General features: G+C 37.9%; 1 protein-coding gene across 1 annotated transcript in view; it reads right to left on the reverse strand.

Annotated features, from left to right (window-relative positions):
- Positions 1-25,951, reverse strand: part of KLHL32 (kelch like family member 32) — a 191,144-nt gene that overhangs the window by 16,178 nt on the left and 149,015 nt on the right. Inside the window, exon 7 of the mRNA XM_012769433.3 lies at positions 7,293-8,019. Within this exon, the coding sequence (XP_012624887.2) occupies positions 7,293-8,019 (727 nt within the window). The remainder of the gene's footprint in view (positions 1-7,292; positions 8,020-25,951) is intronic.

A 25,951-nucleotide genomic window follows, 5' to 3' on the forward strand; every position in this document is an offset into this window, starting at 1 on the left:
TCATAGTTGAGGAACTCACACAAATGGATGAGTAATATACTCAAAACCTGCAGAGAAAATCTCAAATTTACAAAATATTCATAAATACAGGGTTGCTGCACTTGATGATATAAATATTTGTGTCATCTAGATTGAACAGATACAAACTTGAGACCCAGATATAAAGTATGCACCCTGTGTTGTTTTAAATAAGTGAAATGACAAAAATGAGGGCAAAATCTACCACATTACAGGTGTCGACTAGGTTCATCTGCCCTTTAAAAGCCTAATAAAATTAGCTCTAACTCCCACCCCTCATTTCCTCATTCTGTAGAAAGTTAAAATCCTGCCTATAAAGATTTCTGCATGTGTCTAGCAGGGTCAAGCTCTCAAGGCCACCTCTGTCTTTTATGTCCTGGCTTTGCTGTTCTTCCTGGATCTTTTATCTCCCTCTGGCCATCAACCAAATTCTCAGCCATTCTCTATTTCTATGATACAACTTTAACCATCTTCTCTCCTTGAGAATACAGAAAACAATGTATTTCCAATATTCTTTGGTAGAACAATCCAGCAGTTGACCTTTCATTCTACTATCATTTTCTAGACCCATCTAGAAAGACACAAGTGCATCATCTAAATGAAGGCAGTTCTCTCCATAAGGAGAGCTCTGGAGTCAATAATCTGAACACGAAAAAAAAAAAAAAAAAAAAAACAAAAAAACCTACTTAACTATCAATTTTAAAGCCATAGACCACTGTGCTATGATATGTAATATTTTGGAGTAGTTCAGTTTTATCACAAAGTTTCCTTTTTACATTTTAACTTTATATTGTGGTTTATGTTTTAGAAACTGAACTGTAGAACCACAAAAAGGAAGACATTATGTGTCCCATTTCTGGCCCCGAGAAAGATGGATAGTTAAGCAATTAAAGACAATCAATGATTGTTGATTCTAAACAAATCCCCAGATATCATTATTCTTCTGTGTATCATTTACTTTCAGTTTTATGTCATTTGGAAGTTCTTTTATAATTTAAACATCTATTTTCCAGACCTTCACTATAGTGATAAACAAACAACTGGTACCTGTGTAATTTAGCGGGAAAAGCGTGGTTTAAAAAAACCAGAGACACAGAGTTCAAATTCTAACTTTGTCAAATTATAGCTGTGTGATCTGGGGAATCATTTAACCTCTTCAAGCCTCATTTCCTGAGCAGTGATGTGAGAGTAAATAAAATGTTACTTCTTCAGATTACAGGTAAATTAGTTTAAGATGAAGCTTTGTTAATTATTTGGAGATTGCAGGTGATCTGATTGCTTTCTTTCCTTCAAATTATTTAGCTCTTTTAGAATCACTGTAATTCATTTCTATTTGGTGTCTATCTCAATTCAATACTGTAGGGGTTTTGTTTTAGTATCTTTCAGATGGGGCGGGGGAAATGGGGAACAGAAAAGATTGTGGCAGAAGTGAAGAAGAAAAACAGTTAACTGCTGGGGGCAGCTGGTTGCTAGAATCCGAAGCAATAAAGATTTAATTCTTCATGGACTTTCCAATTCACTAGACACTTTTAAGTGTCAAGTTATCTAGCTCCAAACCTAGTCAGTCGGCTTCCTCACATGATGGCCGCCTCCAGGGGCAACAAACAGGCATTCTCTCATGTATGTGCTCCCACAATACACATTGTTTTCCCTCTCCTTCCAATGGGGTTCTCTGGGCTATTGCAGCCAAAAAACCTTCCATCATGAGTGAATCCAAGGATCTACCTTCTCTAAATTCTCTGCTGAGCACCACCAAAAAATAGGACAGAAACTTACAAATGGGGCCGCTACAATTTTGTGGTTTCCAATCTTAATGTGGGCTCTGAACACCTAATTTTCTTTAACCTGTCAGTTCCCTGTTTTCTCTTAGAGACTTTTCCAAGGTCACTCTCCACAGGCCCTCTACCTAGTCCTGAAGCAGCACAATCTCAGCAGACCTCTATTTTTCACTTGAATCCATCAACAAGGAAGTATTTGGGTTCCTGCCACTCACCTGTGAGATTACCTAGGTCCACACCCTGAATTATCTCCTCCCCTCCAGGCTTGGGGTTTGAGGGATCCCTTTCTTCTTGGGTTCAAGATCTAACCCCTTCCCCAACTCCCTCCTTCCTGTTTGTTGTCAACATTGTATCCTGTTCTCTGTTTGTTGTCAACATTGTATCCTTGGAACTTATCACATTCCTGGCATCTGGGAGATGCTCTCAGAATTTACCAACCAAACAGATGCCCCCTTTCCCTACACCTTTGATTTCAATCTCTTTTTTCCCTTATCTACGAATTTGCTTAATGCACTTGCATCTTTAAATAAACAAACAAAAAATCCTTCCTTTGACATTGAATTTCCTCTTCTAGCTACTCTCTTAGAGAATCAGCCAGACTTCCTTCTTCCTTCTTTTTCTTTCCTTCCTAATCATCTTTTTTCTTCCTACAACTAAAATGTGACTGATTAATTTACAATGAAAAAATGTGGTTGTTACATGGACTAAAATATATATACCCAGAAATAGCACATTCTTTTCCTATAGGTAGAAGTATATCGGAAGCCACATAATAAATGGAAAGTTGTTTGGTAAACTCAGATTCAAGGAATGAAGTTCAAATAGCACGTCTGTTCCTGAGTATCAAACTAAGACAGCCTTTATCCCAACTTCTTCCTCACTTTCCAATCACATCTTAAACTACTATATTCTAGTTTCTACCTTCTTCCACTCCCCTGAAACTACTTGCACTAAAGTTTTCCTGATTGAAAAATGAAGTGGAAATACTATAAACTTTGATGTCCCTGTAGTACTGGGCAGCTCTCACTTATTGGGCACACTTTTTTGGTATTGGTTTCAGTCACACCTCCTCCTCCTCCTCCTCTGACTTTGCCCACCCTGCATTCCCAGGCTCCTTCCTCAGTTCCCCTCACCCTGGACCCTCTTTGCTGGTGTTTCTCGACCTTCTGCTCTTCTTCCCTTTCCAGACAATCTCAGGTGCCCATCTGTGTATCAGGAGTGTATCCTTACACTCTTTGCCTCTTCATGTTATCTCACTTATATGTACTCTAAGAAACCCAAGGCAAGGTCTTCTCTTTGAGTTTGAGAGGAGGATCCGAGGAAAGTGAGGAAGTCAGAGCCAGTGAAGGAGAGGGAAGTGGGAGTGGGGACAGAGTACAGATAGGGCTGCAGGTGCCACTGTGCCTGGTAAGGTAGGTATATACCCACGCCAGGCTCTCCTGCTAACCGTCCTACCCACGAGGGCCCAACTCCCTGGGTACAGGCACAGGCCAAGTGGATCACTGGGTTTTCCAACATTGTGTGTTTGTCAGAGGGTGAAAGAAGTATTGAAATGATTGAACCATGAAGTTTAAGCAGGAGGACAGAGAGGGGTTAATGGATAGCAGAAAGTGGCCAAGTTAAGCGGGAGGTGCTACCTATCATGCCCCCTACACAGTTACCCCTGCTTTGCACTCTTATGTGCTTTGAAAAGACTTCTGTCATCACACGCTGTATTACAATGATCTGTTTAAGTCTATCCCCTGTACTATATTCTGCACTATTGCTCCAGCACTAGCCTGGAATAGGACTTAGATTAGAAACTTTGCTCAGCATCTCATGATTGGTAAGAGGTGGAGCAAGTTTCTCAGCATCTCAGCATCTTATGATTGGTAAGAGGTGGAGCAAGACACACATGTGTGTGTCTGTGTGTGCGTGTGTAACAGAGACCATAGTCTGTGATCTCAGTGCACCATAACCCAAGCCTCTGCCAAGCCGGCTGTTAGTTCCCAATATTTTGTATATAATTTTTTAGCTATAAGAAAAATAATATCTGTACAAATACAGTAAGATAAACTGATATTTTTAAAATGTTAATGAAATTTTACATTGTTTTAATTTTAATGAATACTAGAAAAAACCAAAGGTTTGAATAAATTAAAGTTATTTAAAATGGGCCAATGCAGGCTTCATATAAATTTAATCAAGATGAAAATACACATAGCTTCTAGGGAGTTAAAGAAGCTTTAACAAATGTTCTTTCATTAATGAAATATCTGAAAAACTCTTTGATTGTCAGCTCCTAGAGGGCAGGAAGTGTGTTTGCTGAAATAATTTTATTTATCTGTGACCCAAGACTATACTTTGTAAGAATGCAGCATTCCTCAAGAGAATCAAGAAAGCACTAAATGTTGCTTTTGAGTAAATGCAATAACATTTGCCTTATTTTTACAGTTTTATGAACACTAATTTTGTGGTTAGCCTCTCATTATCTTGGTGCCATTTGATAAAAATGAAAAAATAAGTTGCTCTTTAAAACAAGCTCAGGATTAATTTTCCCTCAGTAAAAAAGAATCTTCTTAGTAGCTCACAAACTATACTTTACAACAGAGAGCATATATTTTAAAACATGGCTGTAGGATATTTAATGCTTATTTTATTTTGGTACTATGAATTTCAAATCAAAATGGTATGGAACATTTGTGAACTGGGTCACAACGTTAAATACTACAGGAACCTATACAATTTGACTGTTTCTAACATCTTAAATTAAATGCTAGTGGGTATTTCCATACAGCCTGATTTTCTGAATTTCTCTCAGCTTGTGACACTTTAAAAACTATGAACAGGTTTCAAGATGTCCTGATCACGAAACAGACGGGGAAAAGGAGCTGTCGGAGACGTTGAATCTCTAAAGAAACATTCATTTTGTGTTCTATGGAACAGAGCTAAGCCCCTAAAATTCACATTCTATAATCCATACTACCTCCACCTCAGGCAAAGCTTGCAAAACACCAGAAAGATGCCAATGCCCAATTCCCCATGAACTAAATCGGCAATACTTGATTATTTGGTAAAGGATAAGGAATAGCCTCAAACATTTTCATCTGCTCCAATAAATCAAGTTAACACTTCTAAATCTGTGATAGGCAGGGTGAAATATACCTGTCTTTTTGTTAAGGGGCCCATTAGCAAATCTAGTCGCCCCTCCCTATTCATGGTTAGATTCACAATTGATTTATTATAAGCTGGGCCTGAGGAAAGAGGCAGACGACTGATAGTATTAGAAATGTCACTGGCGATTTCCTTTTCTTTCCAATTAAAGGTACTGCACTGTACACAGGAAAGTGAGTTTCTCATCTCAAGTACACAGTAGGGAGAAACAAACCTGAGAAAATTGTGATTGTTTTCATTAAGTCTGGTTAACACAGGCAGCATACATTAGTGCAAAGGAAGAACAAAGAAAATGTATTTCCTTTCACAGTAGGAGAAAAACAAAGTGAGACAGCAATAAGATCTGTAATAAGTTGATAGACTTAATAAAATGGAAAAGGAAACATATAGACCCATATTGAAAGGGAAGTCAGCTTCATACCAGGATGATAGATCTAGCCAGTCTCAGATGAGCTTCTGTGCTTTCTTAAGGCCTCACTGAAGAAGGTATTAAGTAGTCATATCTTTTAGACTGTGTAAGGGAAACTCCAGAATTTTTTTACAAGTTAGTTTTATAGCCAAAGCCATAAGGAATACTTAATAAAATATTTATGAGAAATTCATACAAAATTTAGAAAATAATGCAAAATTTAGGAATGTATACATTAACAATATATGAAACTAAATGAATCAATGGAAGGAATGTAAATTGGGAGAAGACATAAATTGCATCGATTTCATAAATCCATCATTGTGTTGTTATCCTAGACAAATACAGATCTGTTCCATCTATTAGCAAAGACTTATTTGCTGCCTACTTTAAAGCTACCACAGCAAAGCTAACAGGATATAGTTCTGGTGGTTATTTTCTTAACTGTTGAAATATATTTTTTAAGAAAAAGGAACAGTGACTAGATAAATAAGGTTCTAATTCAAATATATCTACATATACTAACACACGTGCATATTCCTAATGTTTATTTGGAATACAGGACCAATAATTGTTGGGTCCACCTCATTTGTCCTCTTCCTTCATTAATCCTAATCTCAATTTATTTATTAATTTATTGAGCATTTAAATCCTGACATGAGCTATGTTTTGTCACTCAAAATCAGCAAATCGACAATAATTAAGATGCCACCCAGAGAAACTGAGACTGTGACTATCTTCCTGGTTACTGAGAACAGCAGAAGAAAAAACAGGCAGAGTCCAAGTGAATTTAGTTTAAATGCAAGGTAGAATTTTGTCAGAGTAGGTATTAAAAAACTAGAGATGATGATTGAGGAAAGCTGAGAAGCCTTCGAAGGTATACTTAAAAGTGATCATTGCTTCTAAGTTAAGAAAAATCGAAGTTATCCTTAATATTTAAATTATTTGGCCTTTCTATTCCTCTTTGGCCTTGATGACACAGAAATCCAACAAGTTCCATTTGGGTTACAAAATGGGTATCTTCCAACAGAGAGAAGACACAACTTTCTTCCCCTATAGGAAACCCTTTCAAAGGGGAACACTTCAGGCCTTTCTCATCACAGGCTGATAATGTGATGTTGATGACATATGCCTCAAATACTCCTTCTGTACAAGCAAAAAGGCAGCCAAGAGGGATGAGTGGGGGCATGCTGGTGTGGATGAAACAAGACCGGCAAGGCGTGGAAAACTATTAAATCTGGGATTGGGGTACATGGGGTTCATTTTCCTAGCCATTCTACTTTTTCTATAATCGATGACATTTTCTTAAAAAGACAAAAAGTTAATAATAAAATAGAGCTCAAAAGGTATCCCCAAATAATCAGCAAGAATGGGAAAGTAAATAGGAATGAAGAATTAGGATGCCATGAGTAATGACTATGCACAGATAATACAAAAACTTTGTTTTAGTAACTTAAATCCCTTCCCTCAATGCACAGCATAGCTATTACCTGGATACACACCCATTGCTACAACTAGCAAAATGGATTTACTGGGCTTTTATTTTTCCTGCCTTAACTTTGATCAGACAGCTCCTAGCCAGGCAGCCAACGGTGAAATAAAAAGCAAAGGATTTAGATAAACCACAAGTTGTGCAATACAATCCATGAATAATCAAGAGCTAACACTAGAAGGTTTGGTAGAAAAACAGGTGTGATGAATCATTAATTTCTTTCTTGAATTTTTACTCCACTGCTCACTCAGAAAGTCACAGAAAGGCCCATTCTTTCCAATTACATTGTTCCCTAGAGTAGGTGCTCAATAAATGAATGTTAATTAGCTAAAATAGCATGCCTGGCTCAATCTGTCAATTACACACGGCCACACTACCAAAGCCTAACTTTTAAATTTATACCACAATGAACGTGTTTTTGATAATAGGAGGCATATTCTACCTGATATCCAAAGAAGACCATCAGCCACATATCCAGCATGACATGAAAGGGATCTGTCAAAGGACTGAACGAAAGTCCACTTGTTCTTCTTGGGGCAATATCGCTCAACCGTAGGCAGAACCTGGCGCAGTTCGTTTCTGCCCCCAACCGCGTAGAGGTATTCATCCATGGCACCTAGCACAAAATGCTCCCGGCAGTTTTTCATGGGTGCTATCTCCGCCCAGGAATTACTGCGGGGGTCATAGCGACATGCAGTCCTCACGGCACACGTCCGGCCGCTGGCGTGCTCAACTTCCCCACCTGCTACAAATAGGAAGTCCCCCATGACTGCCACACAATGGTGGCTCCTTCCCACAGGCATGGGCGCCAGCTCACTCCAGTTGGCGATGGCAGCAATGAGAGCATTCTCCTGATCGACAGGATTGAAGTACCGAAGTTCCTTGACTTTACAGACCTCACGCTTTTTCCCACCAATGATATACAGAGTGTCTGACTGGAACCGTGGTTTGGTCCTGCAAGTCTGCCAGACGGGCTGTGCATAGATGCTCTGGTGGTATTCCAGGGCCTCATTGACCAGGGCTGTTGCAGTCTCGCTTGCCTGGACGAGGGGGTGGGACAGGGCAACTGTATGGAGAGTGTCCACATCCATCAGGCCAAAGCGGATGTACTGCAGGAGCTCGTCCATGTACTGGTAGTGGCAGTTGTGCTCCAGCCACCGCACAGCTAGCTAAAACAGAGGGAGAAGCGAGATGAGAGAAGATACAAAGGTAGGAAACAGTAAACGCAATGGCACATTGGCAGGTCAACTATATTCTTTCAGACACCATACCAATATAATTTTTCTTACAAACAGTGTAACTGGAATATTTCATTACCCAGGTGAAGAAATTTTTTTTCTCTATCAGCAGAGATACCAAAGAACTCAAGACATTGCTGGAGGGGTTAGGAAAGATGCAAAGCAACACAGACTGGGGCTTAGCGTACCATTTGGGATGAACAATAATTGCTTTTCAAAGAAGGAAAATACTGTTGTGAAATGGCCTGTTCCCTTAAGTTTCCTGCATAAGAGGCCTTAGTACATCCCACCACCAGGAAATGTCAACGTGGGAAGTGTCATCACAGCTCAAGTAAAATATATCAACCTGTGAGTCAAAGTGCTGTATCAATATGAGTAAGGTAAGAAAATATGTGATCATCTGAGACTACAGGGTGTACTTGAGAGAAAATCAATACGACACGAGTAGAATGATTTAGAAAGAAAAAAGATTCTCCCCGCCTATTGGTAGGTACAACAGTCTGGAAGCAAGAGAAGAAAAAGGAAGATTGCAACCTGTAAATTTTATTTTTTACTCTCTCAATTAGTTTTCACCTTGAAGATCATTGTTCCTTGCACATGTAAGATTCTGGCAATTTGTTAGAGTCATGTTCACAAAAACAGGATATAGAGTAGATTATCTTTCTATTATGGACACAAAAGCAGAATATAATCCTGACCATTTTTATTTCCCCTTCCAGATATCTTTCAAGAAGGAAAAGGGTAAAAACTTTTTGCTACAGGCAAAGAGAATTTCTTAAAACTAAAGTAGGTACATTAAGTCATAAGTAATAAAATTAAATATTTTTATAATATCATAAAAAAAACCCAGTTCACTTATGGGATACCTGAAGTAATTTAATTAATGTGGCTTAATATTTCAGTTTAACAAATCTTCCCACACTTCAGCATAAAGAAGTATATCTAATATCTCCAGTTAACATATTTGATATGAATTATTCTTATCAGCACCTACATTAAACTAGATCTCCTAGACAATATAAATGTGTCTCTGAAGCAATTAGCAAGAGAAAAAAGCAACGAATTAGAATATTGGATTATTTTATTGTGTTTTATTTGCTTTCTGACCCATGGAATTGGGGTTCTGGGCTTCCTTGTTGAGACGAAGCATATCACTGGGGGAAAGAAAGTCTATTGAGGGAGGGAGAAGGAAATGTGATATTCTCAGACCATTGCTCCCTGGCAAACACAAGCTGGGTTCATCCTGGTAAAAAGAATCACTAAATTCTCTGAGGCATTAAATGATTTCAGAGTTTCTGCAGCCATTTGACAAATGGCTCCAAAAAGGCCAGGTGCACTTTGGGTTTGTCTTTTTAGCTTTCTGAATGAAATGAATAAAGGAAGTGAATCCACACCTGATACATTGTGAATTGTATCTCCTAATGAATTATAGAGTGAAGAGAAATGAAAAGAGAATGTCACAGGGTTTTCAAGGAGACAGTGGCCCTCCTGTGAAGGCCCGGTGAAGTGGCCCTCTCTAGATGTTTTTCTAGAAGGTTGAATTTTCTATTTAAATAAGTTATATACCAACTTGAAGGGGGGAAGTATCCATGTATGGCAATATCAGTAATAATCAAAGATATTGCAAAAGAAAAATGTCATTCATTAACTACCAAAGTCTCTACCAGAAGTGGAGAGAGTTCTCACATGTAGCAGCCTATATTTTCTCTACCTTTATTTGAGAAGTTTCAAGAGATGGGGCTCCAACTATTTTCAGGGAAATAATCCAACAACTTGATAAATGATGTTCCATTCTATGCCCACAGTGCTTTAAAAAGTTCTCAGGGATAAAATCTTCCTGCTCAAGGTCATTTCTTATGCACCAGGTAAAATTTTCTGAAGCTTAATCTTTGATACTGCTCCTAATTTAATCAAGTAATTCCGGCTGATATTGCTTTGCCTTGTAACCAATTTCTTGGCATCCTTACATCCCTACAGTTCTGCATCTTTCAGATAGATAGTACAGGAAACAGCACTGGAGAAACATTAGATAAATATCCACGTCTCTGTAGCCTCTTTTTATAGCATAGTGCTGCCCATTTAATTATTTTTCTCTGTCCTCATAAATCAGTTCTTCCTATGCCATAATCAATCTTCTAGCCCATCTCTAAACACTCTCTGATATATCTTTATCTTTCTAGCAAACAGGGTCACTAACTGCACGAGAGGTACATAAGCCTCAACTATGCTCTACTTTAAAGGAAATCTCTAATGAATCAAACTGGCTATGGAACAGTGACCACTGTGATCTATTACTGATTAACTTCTGGCTTTCTGTCTACTATCACCCCACGTCATAGGTACCATGATGCTTTCCGTGTTCAATTTCACCAAATATTATGTATTACAGAATATTTTGTGCATATATATTAGTTTGCATTTTCTGGGATAATTTTTACTTTATTTCCTTCCAATATTTCCAACTTCCTCAAAAATTTCTATAATTTTTACACTTTTATAATTTGTTATTTTCCAACTACCTAAATCCTCCATATTTGTTGGGTTTACCTTTACTCCAGATCAAAAGTGAATGTAATTTACAAGGAACCACGCTGCTGCCACTTTCAAACTTTACACGTGCATGAGTTACGTGGGGTTTATAGTCACAGTGTAGGCTCTGACTCAGTAGGCGGGAAAGGGGAGCATGCGGACTGAGTTTCTAACAAGCTCCTATCAGGGGTGGGGAACCCACAGCCTTGGGGCTACATATGGCCATCTGGATCCTTTTGACTGAATCCAAATTTTACAGAACAAATTTTTTTAATAAATAAAGGACCTAGGCAGGCGGCCTCAAACTACGGCCTGTGGGCCACATGCAGGTGTTTTTGCCCGCTTGTTTTTTTACCTCAAAGTGAGATATGTGCAGTGTGCATAGGAATTTGTTCATAGTTTTTCTAAAACTATAGTCCAGCCCTCCAACGGTCTGAGGGACAGTGAACTGGGGCCCCTGTTTAAAAAGTCTGAGGACCCCTGACCTAGGGGATGCATATGCCCATGGAGCACACTTCGAATAGGAAGGTTTTAGAGAGATTTCCATCCATGAAACAGTATTCTTATATCATGCTATCTGAATTTGGGTACTTTAGGAAGCTGCACTGTTTCATCCACTAGGATAAATTGCTGCCTTATTAGAGTAAATTAAGCCTGTTGTTTCAAATTTAAGAAGGTATAAATCAAATAAAGTCTAAATAATGCAATCATTAAGATATAGGATAGCTAATTAGCTTAATATTACAGGTAAGATAGGTTTTGAGACCCTGTTTCTATAGGGTTTATAAATCAATGGCTTCTTTTGATAACAAAGTCATATTAAACACTCTATATTTTTGCTTTTGCAATAATAAATAAATAAATGTAAAACTGTTACTGTGCTCTTTTTTTACTTTCATAAAAATGTGAAGGAGAAAAACTACTGAAACCATGGATAACTCTTGTTTATTCAAATAACAAAAGAAATGGCAGAGAAAATTCAACACAATGGGCTGCTTCAAAATCATTTCCATGCTGTGAACCTCACCAGAGCACTATTCACTATCATGCTAAATTAAGGGCAAGGTGGTGAGGAGCATCCTGGAGCCCATTTAAGGGGTTTAGCGACTATAGAAAGCAGAAGGCTGATTCATCATTGGGACATCATGGAACCCAAAGATGACAGCTTTGCAGTGCATTTGGATGCTGAGCCTTGAAAAAGGTTATTCTGGGAGCTGGTGGCCTTTAAAATAATGACACTACACTGAGAGAGCATAATTCAGAGGAAGCTGAAATCCTACTCTATCTTATTTATTCTGTTACACCTATATCCCCATCATGCCAAATTCTAGCATGTACTGGGGAAGAAAATGGAGTATGTAGTCTTTTTTTTTTTTTTTTTTTTTTTTTTTGAGACAAGGTATCACTCTGTAGCCCTGGCTAGAGTGCCATGGCATCATCATAGCTCACAGCAACCTGAAACTCCTGGGTTTAAGCTATCCTCCTGCCTCAGCCTCCTGAGTCGCTGGGACTACAGGCACGTACCATCATGCCCCATTATTTATTTTTTCTATTATTTGTAGAGATAGGGTCTTGCTCTTGCTCAGGCTGCTCTCAAACTCCTGACCCTGAAGCAATTCTACTTCCTGGGCCTCCCAAAGTGTGAGGATTACAGGCATGAGTCACCATGATCGGCCGAAAGTCTTGTCTTCTATTTTTTTGGTGACAAAGCGAACAACAGTGGAAAAGAAATTACAGATTCAGTTTGAGAGGGCACTACAAAGAGCGCTTAGGAAACAGTGCCATTAGGTGAGAAGTTTCCTGAACCATCTGAAACATGGTCGACCTTCACCTGTAAGTACAACAGGAGGTCTCCCAAGCACCCTGCCTGACCCAATTCATCTGACCACAATGGAGAATTGTTCCTTCCTAAAAGGAGCATTAGCTACAGCTTAATCCAACTTCATTCGTCTCATTCTCAGATCTTTGATAAGAATGTTGCCTGGCCCACAGTGGGCTATAAATATTTGTTGCATAACTAAAAAAATTATTGCTAGGCAACAATTGTTGCTAGGCTATTTTTCATATTTCTCTTGAGCAAATGATATCAATTCCTTCATTCTCCTTTATATATTTATTTATCTATCACAGGCTCCAGTTTCCTATTTTATTACCTCACCTTTCCAGCTTTCCTATAAAGCCTTTACAGGCTTTCAAACTCCACACTGCAGCATGTAATGTACTAGACATGGATAAATAAACCCTATTTTCCTCCCTCACATGCTTGGTGCTGGCCGCCTCTATTTGAGATGCTTGTAATGTAATGAGCATTGTAGTCTTTTAAGCCTTTGAATAAACAATAAAACGTTTCAGTAAGAAGAAACTTTAGAATCCATTTGGCTCAAACTTATCAATTTTACAAAAGGAAGTCAAATCCAGACTAGTTAACTGACCTAACCCAAGTCATGCAACTAATTAGCAGCAAACTGAAACTGGAAACACAGTTTTTAAATTATATAATGTATTTCTCTACTATATCACCTTGCCATTATTTTTCCATAAATAATTATTTTAAGGTAAAATCCAGGCAAATACACTCAAGTCCAAAAATACTTCTGTATTCTCTATTAGAAAAATAAAGTCTGTTTTTAAAATAAGTAAGCTTTGTTTCAAGATAGGTTTGGCAATATTTTTCAATGAGTCTCATTTATGAATTTACTTCAGAAATAAAGAACATTTATTTAATGGTACAAATTAAAGAGTTTACAATGAAAGAACAAATATTTAGAAGATAGGACAAGTCTTGAGTCTTCAATTATTGTTGGACTTTTTATGGGAATATGTATTTTAATTCTAGGTTATTCCTTGTTATATAAACCTGACTCAAAATATACAGAAAAGATAACCCCTCTCCTTTAGTTTTCTCAGTGTAACCTCACTGATTGCTATGCTACAGAGTGGAATATGTGATATATATAAATGTAAATATAATAGCATATAATCCTAAATTCTACAAATGTTCTAGTTCAATTACCATATGTAACTTTCTTATATGTATTTCAGAAATATATCAATTATATGAACAAATGTTATATTCCTAATATTATCAAGTCCTCAAGTTGTGAACCAAATTCAACTCTTCATGTCAAGCACACTCATCTAGAAGCTGCCTTTTGAAATCTAAAATTCTTGATCCTTTTAAAGTGGATGTTTTGAAGTCTAACTCTGCTTACATATGTCCATATATGTGTCCATATAGTAATACAATGTGACCCCAAAGCAATGCCAACATAATAAAAAATCTCATATCACAAATTTCCAAAAAACACTATGAAATCTCAAATCCAAGAATACACATCAATGCACTCTTCCATATAATTATCTTTATATCTTATAAATGGTTATATATGTATATACATATATATAAATGTGTATATATATATACACACACACACATATACACACATGCTCTTCTAGCTGGTCACAGTGGCACATGCCTGTAGTCCCTGCTACTCAGGAGGCTGAGGAAGGAGAATTGCCTGAGCCCAGCCTGGGCAACTTAGTGAGACCCAGTCTCTTGAAATCACAAACAAAACAAAACAAAACAAAAAACAAAAACAGGTTCTCATCAGATGATTGATCAAATCTTTTTAAGCAACACTAATAAAAGATAAAGTGCTTATGACATTGTCTTAAAGTAATAACTGTTTTGTTGTCTTGGTCTGCAAATACTCTTTTTCACTGAAAAGGATGTTTTTATCACAGAAGTCACTGGCCAGAGCTGAGTAAGTAATGACTGGTATTTTCACTCATAGTCTTATTCTGTCCCTACCCAGGGCAGATATAATTATTCTATTTAAAATCTGGCTGTAGACAGCTCTGCTAAAGGTGTACACTGAGTCCTCCCTTTTGCAGGAGCCCATGCTGTGAAGTCACAGTGTCTATATTCTTGTCCGTCTTATCCCACTGAGATATGCCAGGGTACCAGTCTCCCCTCTGTGCCTGAAAGGCAGCATAAATCCCACACTTCTGCTCAGAAGGGGACAAAGGAAGGGCACAGAAGTACATCAACAACTAACTGACTTTCCTGAACCTCCACCAAAAAGCAGGGCATGTTAAAGAGCTTGGCAACAAGGAGTGGGAAGTCAGGGAAATGTGTTTGACGATGCACAGACTGAATTTTTCTAAGTATTACTATAGAGTATTGTGCATGCTCTCTATCTTCTAACCCATATCCTCAAACGGAAGTTCAGCGATCACTATATATTAAAGTATACAATTTTATATGTTATTTTGTAATGTCCTGAATTCTAATAGACATAAAACCTTAGCATTTGCCATGCAATACTACGTGGAAGGATGCCTTTAACATGAGTCATATAAGGTCCAAATAATGATATATTAAGCCAGAATAATGACCGTCACAGAAGGCAAAGCATATATTAATAAATAAATGCACCAAATCTTACAATCACATTCTCTTATAGTCACATTCTCTTAAGATCAAATGAAACATTCAGTTCAAAAAGACAATATCCCCATAAAATCCAGAAGCATAAGAAACAACGGACACAGGATCGGAGCATTTTCTTCTACCAGAACAATGAAAATGTTACCACGGAGGAATATTAAAAATTATAGCACTGCTCACTTGAGTGCTGTAATTAAAACTGTGTCAACATTTTGCTTGTAAAACAGATTTTTCAAGGGAGGTTGCACATTAACCATTATAGCTGACTACAGACTTACATAAGATGCATAGTCTATTTTTCCCTTGTAAGAAATATATTTCAGTGAAACCGAATATGATGAGGATGCAGGCTCACACTCTGTCAGAAAAAAAAATGACTGATATTTAAAAGAATATTCAGTTTAGCAGATATGATAATAATATATATTCTTTCATTGTTCATTAAAACTTTATAAAGTTGGGAGATTGGTAAGTACACTTACTTCCACCTCTAACATAAGATTTGTGCCTAAGATTTGTGCTTTTTATACATGTTTTTAAAAGTATATACTGCAGAGCTCCAAAAGCGAAAATCCCTTCAGATGGAAGGTGTCTCTTTCCCATAGAGGAGAATAAACATATAGAACTGGGGGAACCACAGTGAAAAACCCCTGCGGCCTGCCACATGTAAGTTCCAGATATTTAGGAGGGCAAGTAAAAAATGACTTGAATTATCATTTGGCTCAGTCTTATAACAAAACAGGATTTTTAAAAGGTAAATTGTATACAGATGAAGAAAAAAATCAAGATAGGATAAAAGGTGAGGTCAGTATTCTCTGAGCCTTTCTACCTGTGAGATTTGGCTACTAATTTGAATCTTTGAAAGGCCAATTTTAACATTACCAACATGAATATATGGCTGAAGTTGCATGAGAGTCTCTTTTACCTCTAGGGTATATGTCACCTATGGATCTACTAAAATTTTTTAAAATAGAATCCTCTAAAATTCCCAGAGGTGGGAGAAGCAACCAAAATTAATTATTAATGTGTCTAGTATCCAAGTCACATGTTTTTATAGTACAGTTTTTATAAATTTCTTTTCAGAAAAACAAAGTGACAAAGTGACATTTTTTTGTCTTTAACACATTAACTGCCATGTGAGTTGTATTTAACTCATGCTAGTTTTGAGCCCAGGGTCTCATAAAGCGTATGTAACTCACACATCTCTTCACTTTGGGAGCCGCGTGAACTATTTTTCAAATTGCACATAACTCATGTACAGAAAACAATAAAAAATAAATTTTTCATTAAATTAGAAAGGATTGTTTTGTTTTTGAAGTTTTTATTCTATTTTCGTAATAAAACACCATGACCCCAGTGGCTCACGCCTGCAATCCGAGCACTCTGGGAAGCCAAGGCAGAAGAATCGCTCAAGGTCAGGAGTTTAAAACCAGCCTGAGCAAGAGCGAGACCTCGTCTCTACTATAAATAGAAAGAAATTTATTGGCCAACTAATATATATATAGAAAAAAAAGTAGCTGGGCATGGTGGACATGCCTGTAGTCCCAGATACTTGGGAGGCTGAAGCAGGAGGATTGCTTGAGCCCAGGAGTTTGAGGTTGCTGTGAGCTGGGCTGATGCCAGGGCACTCACTCTAGCCTGGGCAATAAAGCGAGACTCAGTCTCAAAAAAAAAAAAAAAAAGAAAAGAAAAGAAAAAATTAGCTGGGCATGGTGGCACATGCCTGTAGTCCCAGCTACTCGGGAGGCTGAGGCAATAGGATCACTTGAGCCCAGGAGTTTGAGACTGCTGTGAGCTAGGCTAACGCCACAGCACTCACTCTAGCTGGGGCAACAAAGTGAGACTCTGTCTCAAAAAATAAATAAATAAAAATAAAACACCATGGCCCCAAGGAAAAGATTTTTTTTCTAGTGTGTCAGTCAATGGGTTAAATCTGTACTCAGGAGAGATACGTGCATGTGTGTGTGTGCACGGGAAGGTGCATGGATACACAAGCCCCCATTCAGAGACTGGATTATTTCATGGTCTTTTTCTTCCTGGGAATAACTTTGATGAGATATTATGCAACTTACTAGGTAACATCTCTTGTAAAAATAAAATAATCTCAGCCAAAGAACACATCTCAAATTTGTAAGGTGACTGCTTCAAAGTGTTATTTATTTAGAATCCTAGAATGAGATCTTGTACATAAATGCAAATATTTAATAAACTGTTCACATAAATTTTACCTTTGAACTATCTTTATACCATTCCCATATCTAATATACACAAAACTTTTCAAATGGCAAAAATGTCCTTCAAGACAATAAAAGACAACAAACATCACCTATGCCGACGATGCTGCAGGGAAAATGAAACCCATTCTTAGTCTCATGTTTGAGCCAAACACATGTACAATTACAGACTTACATCCTAAAATTGCTCTTCAATAGTCTGATAATGGTGTCTGAGCCAAAAGACAGTACTCATCCATTTAGTCATTCATGGTTGGGAATGCTTCGGAGGATTATTCTAAATAAGATGTTAGTGCCTGCATATTTATATAGCATGTCCTACTGGATGTTAAAGGGACTTTGCCTAGGGTCAGTGAGATATTAAGCTTAAAACACTGAAAAATAAGAGAAAATGAATTGGGTCAATAGAAGAAAACTCTTTTGTATCCGTTTGGCAACAGGGAATAAAGTGACTCTATGTGGGTCACACCATCTCCCATTATTTTCTAGCTACTGCATGCAGTGAGGATGCATTATCAGAGTGAAGTCAGATGATGCCCAGGGAAAACCTGATGCTTTTTTCTACCACTGATTGTACATGCCCATAGAGGTAATTGTGACACAACGAAAAGTAGGCAGGACTTGATGTCAAAAGACTTGTTTCTGCAACTTAATGTATTTGTGCATTTAGGAAAAACATGAACATACTGATACTCAGTTTCATCATCTGTAAAACAAGTATGATATTACCTATATCATAGGGTTCTACAGAGAACTGAATGAGATAACATTTGAAAGTACCTGGTAAACTATGATATTTAGACAATATAGAGAATTAATATGAAGGCAATGTTTCTACAAGAGATCGATCTATTGCCCAATTTAATTGTCTTTTGAATTTATGACAAAGCTATCACATTCAGAGTATTTTTATATAACACACTATTGTACAATATTGATATGAATTGTGAGATTTCTATAGTTGATAAGAAACTTACTACACAGTATTTAATATTTTGCATGTTGTAAAGTGACAATAAAAGCATAGCAGTGCAACAGATTATAAACTAGCCCATATGATGAACCTATTTTCACACAAATGCACTCAGTAATTCTAACCCAATAATTTAAGTTCTGTGCTTTTTTAAAATCCTAAATCAGAGAAGCATGAATGAATGAATGAAGAGAGAAAGACTGAAACCGAGTTGCTTCTACATAATACTCAGCATATATACTTTCTTTCTTTACTTAGCTTGGGTCTCCCATAAAAAAACATTTGAATTCATGTCCATAAGAATCCCCTCAAATCTCAACTCAGTTAACTTACTGGCTAGGAAAAAGATATATACGTTATTTCTCTGGCTTGAGAAAACTAAAACAATGACTGATTGTCTGAGTTGATTACTTTTCTTCTTATTTTGTTGTTCTATGGGCAAACAATAAAACTGTATTTTCTTTAGGTTTTTCATTCATCTATTCCTTAATTTATTAAGTGTCCATTATGTGCCAGGAACTTGGTGAGAAAGATTCTAATCAGTACACATATATGCATTCTTATTTGCCATTCACTTCCGAGCTCCATTAATACTATAAAACTCAAGGCTTATTCTTGATCTCAAGTATCTTGATATGTCCCTGTAAAATATAGTCATGGAATTTGGAATTAGGGGAGAAAGTCTTACAAATCTTGAAGTTTTAGTCTTTTGTAGACAGATGTTCAGACACATGCAAAAACCATCTTTCTATGTTATTACTTCAATTGGTGTTTTAAATGTTATTGGCACATTTCTAAATGTTATGCTTTTTAAAAAACTATTTAATTTGTAAACATGCCTTAGGGTATCCTAAGAGCATCAAGCCTTTCAATATTTCTTTATGAATTTCAGAAGAACTGCCAATTGCCAATTTCTTTATGAATTGATTCAAGAACAATGGGCCAAGAGCAGGTTCATTAGCACATGTGCTCCCCACCTGAAATCAAACCTTTGGTAGTATGACTAAATGGACCTTACAGGCAAAAGTAGCTACCCCAAGTTATTGACACAGAGATAGTCAAATCCCTCAAATAAGTGGCATTCTGATGAGTTTAGATGTCCAGGAAGTACCTAAGCTGTATTAAAGGGTTTAATGTTGGCAGCCTCCAAACAAAATGAAAGAATCAAAGAATGAAAGAATCAAATATCTTTGAAAGCCAGGGGGCACAGAGGCTGGAGTGGGGAGCCCACTAACTGAAGCACAAGACTAGGCACTCTCAGGGCCTGGCTCTCCTATTACGGGGATGGAACTGGAGCACCACCTGTCAGCTGGTGGGGCTGGGGAATGGGAGCCAGAGTCTACACTGTCTGTGAGCCCCAGAGGGTACACGTAAGTGTGATGCCACCCACTGACCACCTTCGCCATGTGAATTTCAGACCAGCACTGATGCTTACAGAGCATATTTCACACTGCATTCTCTACCTTCATTTCATCATAGTGTAAATAACTGGGGAACAATGAGTCCTCTCTTCCCACCTTGCAACACCTTTGAGTATAGTACACAAAGTATGTCTTTTATCAAAGAAGCTGTACTCTTCACCACAGTTATCATACATTTCTTTACCCAAGTAGAAATTTCAGAGGAGATTTAGGCCAACATCCAAGTGGTCATATAAAAGGGTTTGTGGTATGAAAGGATCATTAAAAACAAGTAAACGTCAAATGAGTCTCAAAACAGAAATCAACTCTGCTGAGAGGGAAGGACAGGGCTTAGTTTGAGTGGGGGAAGTGGCCTAGAGAGCCTAGTCTGTAGGCAGTAGCACAAGGAAGAGAGATGGCCCCGTTGGGGAGAATCAGTGGCTTGAGAGTCTCAGCAAACTTGTGATGGAAGAGGGACACCATGGATGCAGGAATGCGTGGAAGGCAGCGGCTACTGCAAAGGCTAATCTGTGAGACAGGCGAGGGAAGGCTTGTCTTTTAGCTCCAGTGAGAATCAGTGTCTGTTGAACAAGAGAACTTGGAAGTCCAATCTGATGAAATCACAGATCTGAGACATTCTTTGTACAGTTAGGAGGAAGAGCAAGAGGCACTTTGAAGGTGGCAGTGGAAGCACAGCAGAAGGAAAAGAAACTGGGCCCAACGTCCAGGCCCAGCCTGGGAGTAGCAGCATTGCCAGCACTAGCCAAGGAAGCAGCAGATGCTCTGGGGGGAACACCGCTGCTGGGGGGGCACAGCCTTGGTGGACTGAGTAGCAAGAGAGCCTGACAGTGGCAGGTGTGGTGGGAGAGCTTGGAAGGACACAAAGCGTCCGTATCAGAGATGGGCTTTCCACAGTGAGATAAAAAGGGTACACAGATTCCTAGGGAAGGTTGGAACCCAGCCAGGCTTCAACCAAAAACAATTTGGAACATGAGTTATACTTATGTTAGGGAGAAACATCCTTTGCTTGGGTCCCCCCATTAATTTCCAAACACAAGGAATCTATAAAATAAAATCACTTATTGTCACAGATTCCACAAGTTAATATTAAAATGAACCCTCATACTACTTTTCTAAATTCCAAAAACCTGATTGATTTGATTGATACATTTCTTTCCTAATTACCTTTTTTACTTCCCACCTCTGAAACAAAAACAAGACATAACTAATTGATAATTTTATGAAGCATCCCTGAGGGCTATTTTATCCATCTTGTCCATAGAGCTAAACAAAAAGAATCATTTGTGGTCTAGTACAGTGAAGAATCTGGCAAGACCATATATATATACACAAACCTCTTCTCATGTCTTTAAAATAAACATTTTAAATAGCACTGTTCATTAAATAAGGGCTGCATTAAAAACAGCAACTGGATTCAAAGATTTAATTCATTTTTGGAACCTCTTCAGGTGAGACTGAATTATCACCTAATGACTCTCTCTACTATTCAAAAACAAATAGCTTTTTTTTTTAAAGCAAGAAATAAATAATGTGAAAATAGAACACTTGAAATAAAATTATAATAATTATGGTGCTGTCGCTTTAATATCTATGGACTTAACTGTTTTACAATTGACATGTGAGAAAAAATGTCCCAGGCTAGGTAGAAATACACTGCTGCATGTTCACTGAGGGGGGAGGAAATGAAGACGACACAAACAAAAAGGCAAAGCAATGATTCTAGCTCTCAGGTGCCTTATATATGAAACCACTATGCACAGCTTAGGGACAGAAATAAAGCTTTTCCTTTATTTTTTCTTTCCCTCTATTTTTCTTTTTAAAAGGTATGCATAAAAGAGGTGCAAAGCTCATTACAATATGAGCTGCACATTGTAAACACCAGCATTATTAGATGCCTGTATCGTTTTTTACCCTATGCTTCAAATAGCTACAAGATTAGGTGCTGGATTTATACAAATTGAAATTTGCAACTTTTAATAACCTTAGTGCTTCTACAGTCAAATATCTGTCTCCCAACCTGTACCCCTCCCTATGCTAACCAACAAGGTGGGAAAAGGAGTAAACAGGAATTCAACAAACTGTTGTGAGACATGCTAGTGAGAGAAATGTAAGGAGAATGGAACCTTCATTTCCACATATGTGCCCATTTTGAATTTACTACGTTTGCTGGTTAGTGTGGAACAACTGTGAGAGCTGCCGCATTAGCAAACTGGCCAACTAAGTATCCCTGTCGTTTATACTTCCCCACTGCACAATCAGAATGGAAACATTTGCTCTATTGGAAGGCAGTGATAAGGACGGATTTTTAAAGTTTCCATTTTTAAGTGAAAATGAAAGAAAAATGCTCTTCTAGATGTGTTGTGCCTTTGAGCTCCATTTGAAAAAAGAAAAAAAAAAAGGCAGAGAAAGCTGCTGTGAAGGTCACTGAGTGAAAGAACTTCCTCAGGGCACAGAATAAATTAAATCCCAAGGAAAAAATAAAATGTGATTTCCAGAGTGTGAGGCACAAACTCCAAATGACAATGATTGACAGCCAAACTATATCCGTGCAATATCCAAGACTGCACGTTCTCATTTACCTCAGTGTAGCCAGCAAGCGCCCATTAAACATCCGTCTGATGCCCAAATTAACCTTCTTGGCAAACTGAAAGAGGCACAAACTATCATAATCAACCTTTCATTATCACAGCAGCCTCTAGTTAAAGGGTCAGAATAATTGTGCCATCAGAGCCTTGATTGTTTTCAATCAACAGACGGCTGGAGTGACAGCTCCGTGATGGAGGAGTCTGATGAAACCGCACCAGGCCTAATCAGAGCAGATGAAAGGAAGGCATGATTGGTGCAAATGAACAGTCGTGCCTCTCCTTTTCATTTACAATCTGAAATTACTCTTAAATTTGTGGGGTTTTTTTTCCCTCCCTTATGAGCACCACTGAAAGAATGTTTGACTTATTATGAGTTCTGACAGTGCAGAGTTATAAAACACAGGTAGGGTTATCAGCTGAGGCTTTAAGTGGGTATTCAGCATAATTCTAACAAATTCACTCTTGAAAAGCACAAAATGACTAAAAAGGCTTCCAATGACCTAACCTCTCAGTACTGTTTGATTAGCAGACCCATTCATTCCACTGGCATTCTAAATGATGAGAAGATAAAACCCAGGGCAGGAATACCCTGTAAATGTTTTCTCTCAGCTCCACTGCTCTGTTTACTTCAGTATTAGTTTCTCTGCCCTAAATCCTTACTGTTCTATAAGAACAGGGAGAACATTAAGAGCTCAAAAGACCTCATCCATCAGAGGGCATGGACAAAACTGGGGTTGTTTTGGTTAAGAACTTGATGCTATACTAGAAACCACAGTGGTGGGAACAGGACTGGAACTCACCAACCCAATGCTGATATCAAAAAGAATATCTGGGTAAAAGGAATAAAAAATTCTGTAATAGGCTGGCTAAATCTGGCATAAATAGGATTTGGAGAAAACTGATGAAATATAAATCTGCATTTATACAGTTTTTTGTTAGCAAATATATCCATTAACATCCTTAAAAATTTTAGTGATGAATGTTATATACACTTGGAGTGGCAAAAATAAGCTTCTAATCTCTGTTTTCTTCTTTAATGGTGAGATCAATCAGGCAATCATGAAAGCATTATGACTTAGGTCAGTACTGCAAAACAAAAGACAGACTTTTAGCTGCAAAGATAAATGTGTCTGATGCTTGTGTGTGTTGCGTGTTTTTGTGTGTGTCTACCTGCACATGTGTGTATGGTGTGAAGCGAGACAGAAGACAGGGTGGTTGCTGGCTCAGGATTCAGGGTAGTTTTGAACCTCTTTACTCAAAATTTTTCCCTAAAACTTAGGCCATTTTATTTGTTAGGTTGTGTGTTAGAATGATGAGACAGGGGTATATAATTAACAAAGTAAAAAGAAGGGTTATTAAAAAGAGCCTTGAATTTTTGATTTGTTATTTAGCAAAATTTGTTCCCTCAGAACTCAACCTCATTTTATGGGTCAATTGCTCACCACGAAGGTACCCAATATGTACAAAATTCATACAGTTCCACCTACATGCAAATAGACTTTAAGCAGAATATTGCCAAATCCTTCATATGAATTTCTGTAAAATCTCAAAATTTTTGTTTTCCAAAGACAATTCTCAGAGGAAGATATCTGGCAAAGGGTTCAAACACATGTACTTTCCAAATCCATCCTTGCTCTCTCGCTCACTTTCTCAAGTGCTGCATTCTTCAGCAGGTCACTTCACTTCTTGTGTGCTCACAGGCACCTGCAGCAAGCTTTATCAATGAATGACACATGCTCCAGCATCTCCTGAGGGTTTAGTTCTCTCAGTGTGCTGTTACCTTTTTACGGCATGACTTTCTTCTGCCCAGAAGGCAGTCTGTGTACAGGTCAAATAGGAGTGGCTTCAGGATACTGACTACACATCGGGTTTAAAACAGAATTTCCTGGCTGTTTCACCAAGCATGAAGACGAAAAGCAGGCCAATTTGGGTAAGTGCCTATTCTACCCCCAGAATCCAAGGGGTGTGGAATTGAACATTCTAAAGCAATACACAGCCCCTCTACATTGCCTAAATCTTAACATGAGAGGAAAAGAGCAAAAAGATTCTTCAGGGGACCTAGCAAACCTGATAAATCAACCCTTTGTTTACTTTATTATTTACCCTTATTGGATTATATGTGGCTTCACTCCAAAGAGTACATAGTCCCAGCATGGGCAGAATAAGGAATAGATTTCAGTCCTCAGTAGGTCCAATGTCATTCTCACAGCCAAAGCAAGGGATGCCTAAAGTGTATTTGCCTCTTAACTAAGCGTCATCCTTTCTGGATAGAGAATTTCAGTTTTACCTTCAGCTGTGAGTAATTTCCCATTGTGATTGGCTGACTTATAGTCAATTTAGTATAATTAATGCCAAATTACATTGTAATTCACGTAGAATTACAAATTAAAAGCTATATTAAGAGCAAATGAATTAATCAAAATTAATGATATTATGCACACTTGTTTTAAAGTGTTAATAAGATAGGTCCTCCTGAAACGTTTAAACTTTAGCGCAACATCCATCACTCCTTTAATTACCTGATTTCCTTGTGTGGCCAGAGGAGGTAGTGTGTGGGCATTTCTCATCAACAAGAGCCCACACAAAGAAGGTACGTACATTCAGCCTCCAGCATGCAGGGCTTTTTAGCTTCTGTTCTTGAAGCATAAGTAGTAGCTGTACCACTAACCAATACTGACATATGAGTCTCCCTATAGACAAATGGGAACAATGTAAAAAATCTTTGATATTCACCTTTAGAACCAATCATGGACTTTTTATTAAAAAAAAGAAGATTTATCTTCCTGGTTATGCTTTCTCTACCAGAATACCGAAATCCATTTGTAGTCCTTCAATGTGTCACCCCATGTAACAAGGAGGGGGTGGTCAGGTGAAGGAGCACAACTCTCTATTATGGATATAAAAGAAGTCTAAGAATGATCTTTATCTATGAATGCTTCCTCCAATTATTATCTTAAAATAGCTACTTTTCTCCTCCAGGTTTGGTGAGTCAAGATGTTCTTTATTTTTACCTGTAGCAAAAGTCTTAGCAGCAAGGCTAGGAGAAGCAGTGTGTAAGGATGTCAGTATTCAACAATAAATGTTGAGGCTTTTCCAGGCATCTCTTTTGAATGTGAATAGTTCTAGAGCCTAAGGGCCACTCCACAGAGAAGTTTACATCCTCTCCCTTAGAATGCCCAGAACAGCACATCTCTATGGTCTGACACAGCCAACTACTGCGAACGCCACGGCTATTCAGCCAGTCTCATATTGCAGGCTATGGGCCCACAGGTTTGTTTGTATTGAAAAGAGATTAATATTTATGAATTTCAATAAATTATATTTTTCTCCCTTTCTCTTAAATCCCATATGTAAGCCATCACCCAACTGTTAATTTCTGCTTCATAAATTTCTAAATTTTCAATATATTGAGCATAAAATGAAGATACAATAATTAATCATTTCCATTTGTTTCATCCAGTCTCTAGTCCCAGACAGGGACAACAGACTGCAGACTTTTTCCACACAGTCTGTGTCACTGCAGCAGAAACACTGGCACTCCAGGTTCTTTACACTGATTTAAATCTCTTGATCAGATTTTAAAGCGATCCTCTCTTATTAGCTTTTGTTTCCTGCTTTATACTTCACCACCTTGTAAATACTTTGAAGAAATGAAAGGCGGTGCCCTCCTT

This window comes from Microcebus murinus, chromosome 5, assembly GCF_040939455.1.
Source record: "Microcebus murinus isolate Inina chromosome 5, M.murinus_Inina_mat1.0, whole genome shotgun sequence".
NCBI classification, from domain to species: Eukaryota; Metazoa; Chordata; class Mammalia; order Primates; family Cheirogaleidae; genus Microcebus; species Microcebus murinus.